At 46.6% G+C, this 10,000-nt stretch overlaps 1 protein-coding gene across 1 annotated transcript in view; it reads right to left on the reverse strand.

Moving 5' to 3' along the window:
- Positions 1-2,154, reverse strand: part of prkcg (protein kinase C, gamma) — a gene marked incomplete at its 5' end in the record, with an annotated part of 13,193 nt that extends 11,039 nt beyond the window's left edge. The window contains 2 exons of the mRNA XM_083679288.1: positions 79-110; positions 1,913-2,154. Of these exons, the coding sequence (XP_083535414.1) occupies positions 79-110; positions 1,913-2,154 (274 nt within the window). The remainder of the gene's footprint in view (positions 1-78; positions 111-1,912) is intronic.
- Positions 2,155-10,000: the final 7,846 nt, after the last annotated feature.

Raw genomic sequence — 10,000 nt, forward strand, 5'->3', positions numbered from 1 at the left:
ACCCAAAGGATTGGTCAAAAGGACTGGTAAACACATATACATAATCATACAAATCTCAAAAATCAATAGTGTCAGTACCTTGGCATTGGAATCCCTGCTTCCCTATGCCCCTGTGTGAGAAAAGGACACATCACATACAGGGTCTAAATCATCAGCTAATTCTGCTCTGCTCAACCCTAAACAGAAAGATAGAAAGATACCTACAGTATAGGTATTTGGATGCTGTATCTCAGACGTAAACTAACAAAAATGGCCAGCACTCAGAAATATGGTTATTCATTTTGCTTTATTCCATAACAGCAGTCACACAAGGACAACGTACTGCATACTTAGCTGTTATAAATCTAAAAAATAATAATAAAAATCAAAGTGAGAGTACCACTTGTCTTTCTGGGCCTTCAGGTATTCATGAGCACTATGAGGTCACACACACACACACACACACACACACATACACACACACACACACACACACACACACACACACACACACACACACACACACACACACACACACACACACACACACACACACACACACACACCGAACACTCAATCCCCTCTCCTCTCATATTGCAGTGTCTGCAGGTTTTCAGTGTCTCCTTAGAGCTTAATTGCATAATTAGAGCCATTGATTGGCCAAAGAGTCCACTCAGCCAGTTTCCTGGGCTGAATCGGATGCTGATTAAAAGGTGAGAGGGGTAGAATAACAAGACGCTGCAGAGGCCCTTAAGAATTAGAGTGAAGTGCCTCAGGTGTTCACTGGAGTAGCATACATATGTACCCTAGAGATTGATCCAAGTTAATTTTAGCGTTTTTTCCCTCTAATTGGTAGGATTTGAGGGATCCTAGATCTATGCCCAAGGACTGCTTCTCCCCGGAGCAGAGCGCAACACTGTGATTACAGTTCTGCTTACTCTCCACCAGAGAGCGCCATGGAGGCAGAGATCTGCTTTGACAGGACAAGCGCCACCCAGTGGCCAAAGAGTAACATGACACACGAGGACCCAAAACCATCTAAAAACCATAACGACTGTACTTACTGTAAGTAAGATGTGTATTTATTATTACGTAGAAATGGGGATCGAAAGGATCAGAAGGAGCTGCCCTGCAGCCAAATCACTGTCATCATAAAACTCTTTGTCTTTGTATTTCTCAATAGCATACAGCCCCAGGGGGTGTGTTTTTACTGTATAACATCTAATGATCTATTTATTCATATATATTCCAGGAGACAAATTCAGTCTCCTGTGTGAAAGATGGAGTTTCTCTTCTTTACTAACCATACTGCAGACACTCTGAAATGTTCTGAAAACTACCCAGAGGCGGTTGGCATGAGTGGAGGCCTGCACTCAACATACCCTCCACCATATGTCCACACGCACGCACACACACACACACACACACACACACACACACACACACACACACACACACACACACACACACACACACACACACACACACACACACACACACACACACACACACACACACACACACACACACACAGGTTCAACACTGCCCTGCTTTGGCTACGCTCGACAGAACAAGCTCTCTGTATGTGTGACTGGGCTACCAAGTAGCCTTTAAGACATATATGCTGACAGTGTGTGTTGTGTGTATGTGTGTGTGTGTGTGTGCAAGGGTGTACATTACCAGGAGAAGTAATAGCTACAGTGTGGGCTGTGTGAGGAGGCGAGCAGTGAGCTAGAGAAGTGTATGACGTCCACACGTGTGCATAACTAGATGAAGTCATGTGCAAGGGCTGCAGTTGGTGGGCTGTCTGTGGAGGCAAGCTATGGAATGCATAACTGGTGTGTGTGTGTGTGTGTGTGTGTGTGTGTGTGTGTGTCTGTGTGTGTGTGTCTGTGTGTGTGTGTGTGTGTGTGTGTGTGTGTGTGTGTGTTACCAGATGAAGTCGGTACAGTGGCTACAGAAGGTGGGCTGTTTGAAGAAGCGGGCGGTGAACTGGTGGTCCTTCACTTCTATGATCCTCTTGTGTTTGAGAGCCCCCTTCCTCTGGAAGACTGGCACCCTGGGTGGAAGAGAGATGGGGGAGGGCAGGGGGGAAGCACCAGGGGAGGGGGTGGCCGCGGGGGAGGCCAGGTTCAGGGGGGAGAGGGAGGGGGACGGGGACACGGGGGTAGACATGCTGCCTTTGTAGGAGAGAGAGAGAAGATGGGAGAAAGGGAGAGATGGATGGGAGGGGAGAAGAAGAGAGAGAGAGAGAGAGAGAGAGAGAGAGAGAGAGAGAGAGAGAGAGAGAGAGAGAGCAGGGGATGGAGAGACCAGAATGGAACAAAGAAGGAAACAGTGGAGAAGCAAGGGAATAGGAGAGATGGAGAGAAAGTAGGTGGAGGTTACAGGAGAGGGACAAGGAATGGAGGGAAGCAGGGAGAGAGGAGAAGGAGAGATGGACAGGACAGAGTAGGGAAGAAGTGAAGGATGAGAGGGAGGGAGAAAGACCAGTGTGGTGATAGATTGATGGAGAGAACATATAAAAAGAAACCCAAAAAAAATAGAGGACGCGTGAGAAAAAATTAGGGAGGCAGACGTTGGAGATAAAGACAGAGACAGAGTGGAGAAGCACCAATGGAGAGGGAGGGAGATAAAGGGACAGAGACGGAGAGGATGAGGAAGAGAGGGAGAGAGAGAGAGGAGGAGAGAGAGAGAGAGACGAACAGAGGAAGAGACAGACAGGGGAGAGGGATGAGCAGAGGGAGAGACAGAGATAGGGAAGGTAATAATAAAGGAGACAGAGAGGTTAATTCACACGCTGAGACAGAACTGTCCTCAGAGACTCTGAGACACAAAACGATTAGTGCAATTCACACTGTGTCCCATATATGTCCTGCTCTGCACCCCACTGCTCTCTCTCTCTCTCTCTCTCTCTCTCTCTCTCTCTCTCTCTCTCTTCCCCTCTCTCTCTGCCTCTCTCTCTCTCTCTCTCTCTCTCTCTCTCTCGTGCTCCACACACACTCTCTCACCTCAATCCATCCCCCTCCCAACCCGGCAGGCACCCCCTGGTAACCCTGACAACCAAACACCCCCCGTCGCCATGTCAACGACACCTCCTGTTGCCATGTCAACGGCAACTCCCCCCCCCTCCCCACCCCCACCACCACCACCACCACCACCACCTGTTCCAATATTAGAATGTATACCCCCATGTACTACCTCTGTGTCCTTCTTTACTGATTTCTTTATAAAAGTTTTGAGCTGAATATCATGCACAAGTCTATGGAAGTCAAATATGGAAGGAAAAAATGCAATCTAAGGTTGAATATGTGAAATATGAAGAAAGGGCGGAGAGGAGTTGCAGACTGCTAAATGATGAATGAAACGACAACAGAGATTTTAATGAATAAATAAATAAGCCGAGAGCGTATAGCGTATCAAGAGGGGCTTGTTGAAAAGATGATGGCACACAGGAGAAGAGGGGCAGATCTATCCATCAAGGGGGTTGACACTGATACATGTAGGACAGGAAAACAGGACAGTGTCCAGAAAATGAGGAGGATAACATCACACTGTAGACAAAGATATGCTGTGAAAAGTTGTGTAGAGACAGAAGGACGAAAAGGACGAAAAGCAAGTGAAGGAGAGAGAGAGAGAGAGAGATGGAGATAGGGAGAGACAGAGAGAAAAAAAAGAGAAAGAGAGGAGGAAATAGAAAGAAAAAAGAGAAAGAGAGAGAAAGAAAGAGAGAGAAAGAGAGAGAGAGACACAGTACCTGTATTTGTGGTTGTTTTAGCTGACAGACGTGATCAAAGAGCAGGCTTCTCCTCTTCCTCTCCCCCTCTCTCTATCTATCTCCCTTTGCAAGGCAGCCTGCTATTGCACCTGTCGCTGGTCACATCAAAAAAGAAAGAGTGAAAGTAGGAAAGAAAGAAAGAAAGACAAGGCAATTGACAGTGTGGCAGGAAGGAAGAGCCAGAAGAATTAAAAAAGAGAAGAAAAAAAGAAAAACTGCTGCCAACAGAAAAAAGAGAAAGTAATGAGGGATGAGGGAGCTTTCCAGGAACGAAAGAAGACGGAGGAGTGGAGTGCTAACCCAAGGCAGGGTGAAGAGGAGGACGAGATGGAGGTGGAATCCTCTTTCCAAGATTGATTCTGTTTTTACCAAGAGGAAGAGGGGATGAGTGAGAGAGAGAGAGAGAGAGAGAGAGAGAGAGGAGAGAGAGAGAGAGAGAGAGAGAGAGAGAGAGAGAGAGAGAGAGAGAGAAAGAGAGATTTTGGGCTTGGGTGAGAAAATGACCAAGGGAAGGAGGGGGGGAGATAGAGAGGAATAGGCAGCGATTCATTTTGAAATCTGGGTTACTTCTCTCTGGAGAGAGACACGAGAGAGAGCTAGGAAGGGAGGGGGAAGGGGGACGGAGACAGAAATTGCCATTTGCCACCACCACTATGGACTACCAGCAGCCAACAGTCTCTCACTCGCCCCTGTGCCAGACTGACAGAGACAGAGACAGAGAGAGAGGAGCCAGACTGGAGGCCTCGATGGAGTCTCACACACGGCTAGCATATCAAGGGTTAATCACTGATACTATCAATTTGGCATTCACACCCAATCCCAGTGGCAGTCAAAACCTTCACTGATTAATCTGTTGAAGGAACAAGGACCCTTTGCAATGAATGTCATTTGTTGCAGTGGAAATTATTTGTTATTGTTTTTTCAGTCCATGTGAAATCAGTTGTCCAATGGGTGATCTCCTACCTGAGAACAGGTGGTTTAGAGTGAGTGGGTGACCCATCAGTACTGTAGTCCCACTGTACCTCAAATCAGGTCACACCAAGGCTGATGGGAAGTGTAGTTTCTAAGAGAGGGGCTGCTGGGAATAGCCTACTGACATGGAGAAGGAGGGTTAATGACACACACACACACGCACATGCACACACACGCGCATGTACACACACACACACACACACACACACACACACACACACACACACACACACACACACGTACACACACACACACACACACACACACACACACACACACACACACACGTGTACACACACACACACACACACACACACACACACACACACACACACATACACACACACACACACACACACACACACACACCCACACACACACACACCACACACACACACACACACACACACACACACACACACACACACACACACACACACACACACACACACACACACACACACACAGCGAGAGAGGGTTAGACATTAGGGACATTACAGCGACATGTTGCGACTGGCATTGCAAGCATAAAAAGAGAGAGAGTGAAGGAGTGAAAGAGAGCAGGATGGACAGCATAGGAAAAGAGAGTGTGGGGGGGGGGGTAGGGCTAGAGATCTACAGGCAGGGGAGGAGGGAATAGGGTCGGAGAGGGACGGAGAGATGGAGAGAGGGAGATGAAGGGTTGAAGGTCTAATTAATGAAAATGTAGGTTATTAGTCTCTTGATGAAGACACTGCCAGAGAATTAATTAACAATTATAATTAGCAAGATTGTTAGAGAGCAAAATGGTGTCAGTGAGCAAGATAAGAGTGCAAGCTTGTGTTTGTGTGTGTGTGTGTGTGTGTGTGTGTGTGTGTGTGTGTGTGTGTGTGTGTGTGTGTGTGTGTGTGTGTGTGTGTATGTGTGTATCTTAATTTAAAAAGAGCTGTGTGAACATAGTCTCTGACAATGACACCATGATGACAATGATAATCATTTCAGCGTTAGCCTCAGGACGAGCAGCTGACAGAGAATGATGTGGCCGTCCTTTTGATTCGCTGAGTCCTTTAGAATCAGCTATATCAGTAATGGCTTCCTGACAGTCTACCCCTCAACACACTCACTCACTGAGGTAAGATGATGATTCGTCACGTTATGATGACATCAGCAGTGTCAAATATATGCCCAAATCTCTCACTTTAGGGCCAGAAGTGATTCAGGTTTGCAGTAAAACCTGAGCAAAGTTCGTAGCGTTACAAAGTTGTCTAAAGTTTGAGTGTGTTTTTTACAGAAGGGAATAAAAGAGAAGAAAATGCTAAAAAACATGACCTTGCTGTTACATCCCTCTAAACCTTCCTCTTCTGCCCTTTATTCAGCCTTCTCTGTTGTATTCCCTTACAACATTTACAAAGGCTTACAGCAGTAAATCTGAACCTTGATGTTTGTAAGCTACACTGTATTATGAGAGCTATAAACAGACCTTCTTCATTCATAGTAAGCGAGCCCCTGCGTGAGCCTGCAATGAGGATCTGAGAGATTACAGTACACCACACTCACTGTTAGCGCAACAGGAAAACAAAGCAGACAAAAGAGCTAAAAATGGGCTAATTACTAACGTGCGGTAAGTGTAATTGCAACTCTGTTTCATGGTGTGTGTGTGTGTGTGTGTGTGTGTGTGTGTGTGTGTGTGTGTGTGGGAGTGTGTGTGTGTGTGTGTGTGTGTGTGGGAGTGTGCGTGTGCGTGAGTGTGTTGCAGGGCTATCTGAGCATGCTTTACAGTTCTGAATCCTGGGTCATAAAAGTGAGCTACTGTGAGGCCAAGCAGTGATACATTAGAGCCATAAACCTCCAGGACAGACACACACAGCCTGATGACAAACACACAGATACAGACAGACTCGCTTGATGAAGAGCAGAAACACAGAGAAAACACAATAAACCAGAAACAGAAAGTCTAAATCTGTAACAGAATGAAATACCGAGGCTGAAAAAAGAAAGAGTGGAGTCCAAGCTGTATGATAAGTGTGTGAATTCTGTAGTTATGTATCATCTTTGGCATCTTCATCATCATCATCATCATCATCACCACCACCACCACCACCACCCTCTCTCTTATCATCCCTTTTATTACCATAATTAAAACAATAATCTGTCTATAATGACACATCATTGTACTTAGCATTGTTGCTGGGAATTTCCCTGCATGTCTTCTCTTCCCCCTCTCACCAACTCGCTCTCTCAGTCTACAGATGGCTATCTTATTATTTCTGACCACGGCTTAATGAAACAGAACATTTTCCTCAGATGGAATCTTTTTTGGGAAGAGCAATCAGCACTTCACCAATTACACACATCCATTACTGTCTAACGAGCGCCCATACTGAGCCCCAGTCTGTGTTTCTGCCTCCTCCCATGACATTAACGCAAATTGAGGAGCAAAAATGTTGTTTGTGGAATCAGTGGAGACGCTGGTATTTCCCTCTGTCTGTGGTAATCATATTTGCCAGTTAAATTTGTCTCCTCACAACCAATTTGGTTCTGTTTGCTCGTATTAGCTTCCGTTGTGTCGTTTCTATTTGTTTTTTAATGAAGAGTGGTCCGTTGTGTTGTAGGGAGGAGCACCATTATAGCCAGTGAGATGAGACACTTTGGCAGGCGATCAGCCATCGTTCAAACATGGCCTATAAAATCTCTTCTTTTTTTTCTCTCTCTCTCTCTCTCTCTTCCCTCCCTGCTCCGTCAGCTGCTGCTCTCCTCTGAGCTATATGTCAGATAAGACTGGAGAATTAGAATGAACAGAAACAACATTCTGTGGTGGTAAAATCTAAAGGATTTTTCACGGTCTACCCAACATCACGGCACAACTTTGTCATTGTGGAATGTGTGAAACAGAACCTTTGGGTTAGTAGTAAGAGCCTACTAGAGTCTACAGTCTACATGTGCACAACACACATGCTTGAACATGAGGTGTCAGCAGTGGGCTGTAGAATCCTTCATAGTGCTGCATAGAGGAATGGAGAGGACGGTTAGAGGGGATGTAGTTGGGGGGGGTCTGGGGGGAGTAGATAGTTGGGTCTGGGGGGAGTAGATAGTTGGGTCTGGGGGGAGTAGATAATGGGGGAAAGGGGAACATTGTGGAATCTGAAGATATCTTAATTATTATTCCCATCTCCAAGGCAAGACGACCTGAAGGCAGGATAGAACACACACACACACACACACACACACACACACACACACACACACACACACACACACACACACACACACACACACACACACACACACACACACACACACACACACACATACACCCCCCCCCCCCCCCCCCCCCCCCACACACACACACACACACACACAGGTGTAAGCAGGGAAAACTGTAAAACTGAGGTATAGTAGCAAAGCTTTGATAATCCAGACAGAACCTGCAGAGAAAAAAAAGAAAGATCCGCACCTTGATAAACAACACAAAGGCTTTCTCTCTCCCACTCCTGGTTCATCTCCATTAGAGGAATCAAACAAAAGCTGATTGTTACAAATGCTATTGCCAGTGATGATGAGAGACACACAGAACGCACGCACGCGCGCGCACACACACTGTTGTGTGTGAGACGGGTATCAACTGTAGCTCTTTTAGATTGTCCCTGGCCATATCCTGGTGGCTGGTGTGAAAACAGGGCGAGTGAGAGATTGGACACACGGCTGAGAAAGAGAGAGACAGATGAAAGGATGAAAGGACGCTGAGGTGGGAGTTTTTCTAGTTCAGAGATCGAGCCGATGCATTCTAGAACCCCTGCGGCGTTCATCGCACGATGAAAGAAGAACAGCGTTCTCTATTACACACGTGTGAAAAAGAGAGAAAGAGGGGGGAGAGAGAGAGAGAGAGAGAGAGAGAGAGAGAGAGAGAAGGGGGAGGGTTGGGGTGGGGGGGTGAGGTGTGCAAGAAGAGGAATACCAAGAACTGAGTGTACCAAAGAAAAAGAGTGAGAAGGAAAAGACGAGATTGGCCATATTAATCATGTGAGAGAGAGACTGAGAGGCATAGAGGGGCACATGAGGCAGGGAGGGAGAGAGAAACGATAGAGGAGCTGAGAGAGAGAGGGAGGGAGGGAGGGAGGGAGGGAGGGAGGGAGGGTTGGAATGAGTGAGAGAGGTAGAGGAAGGGTGTTAAGCCCTGCACCACAGACATGCGTTACAAATCCCCTGGGTGATGCTCTCAGATCAGTACAGGATCAATCTGCTCCGCCACAGCAGGAACGCAGCACACTCCATCCATATCCACACACAGGAGACGTGTGTGTGTGTGTGTGTGTGTGTGTATGTGTGTGTGTATGTGTGTGTGTGTGTGTGTGTGTGTGTGTGTGTGTGTGTGTGTGTGTGTGTGTGTGTGTGTGTGTGTGTGTGTGTGTGTGTGGGTGTGGTGGGATGTCACAGCATGTGTGACCAAGGAGTGTGAACGTGAGTGTGACCGCAGATAGAGAGAGAGGCACATAGAAAGAAAGGAGAGAATCCTACAAGAGAGATACCGGTGAGCAGAGAAGGGAGAGAGCTATGACCACTGCTGTCAGAGTCATTGATGGGGGTAAGCTCTAGGGCCTGGAAAGGTATCAACACCCTTAGCCCCCCTGGGCACTTGGCAAATCTAAAAAGATCCGGTAGGTGTAAGCATTTTTTGACATATTGCTTACACCTATCAATTCCTTGGTTAATCTGGGATTGGGAAAACTCAATGAGTACAGGAGGGGACACTGCAGTCACTCCCCAGAGTAGAAGATCAGTCTACCCTTGTCAAATCCTTGAACAGTTATGAAGGGAAAAAAATGCAACACTGACCTCAGATCAGTGTCTAGGGGGCAACATGCCCGTGGTCCCTGTGCTGTAACTCAATCTCATTAGAGCGTTAAGTCATTACCACGTGTACACACAGAGGCCTCTGAATGCAATTAGCCAATAGCCCATCATACTGACAAAGCATGTCTAATTAGCAGATAGAAGGCGCAGTGGGACCAGAATGCCTTCCACAACACATATTTAAAGCCCCCTCCCCATCAACGCTGTTGTATAATATCCCTGTGTCAGGCTGTGTGAAAAATGTTTCCCTTCTGCGTGAAAGAGCAGGGTATTCCCAAACGCTTCACTATGAATAGAGATGATGAGGTAAAATAAAAAGAGAAAAAAAAAACAGGGTTTGGGGTCAATTCCATTTACTGTAGATTCAGTGCATTTAGAGGGGGAATGGCTACTCCCATTCAAGGATTATTGGAGTTGAAATGGAGTTGACCCCAAACGTGG

The sequence above is a fragment of the Argentina silus genome, assembly GCF_951799395.1.
Source record: "Argentina silus genome assembly, chromosome: 10".
Taxonomy (NCBI): domain Eukaryota; kingdom Metazoa; phylum Chordata; class Actinopteri; order Argentiniformes; family Argentinidae; genus Argentina; species Argentina silus.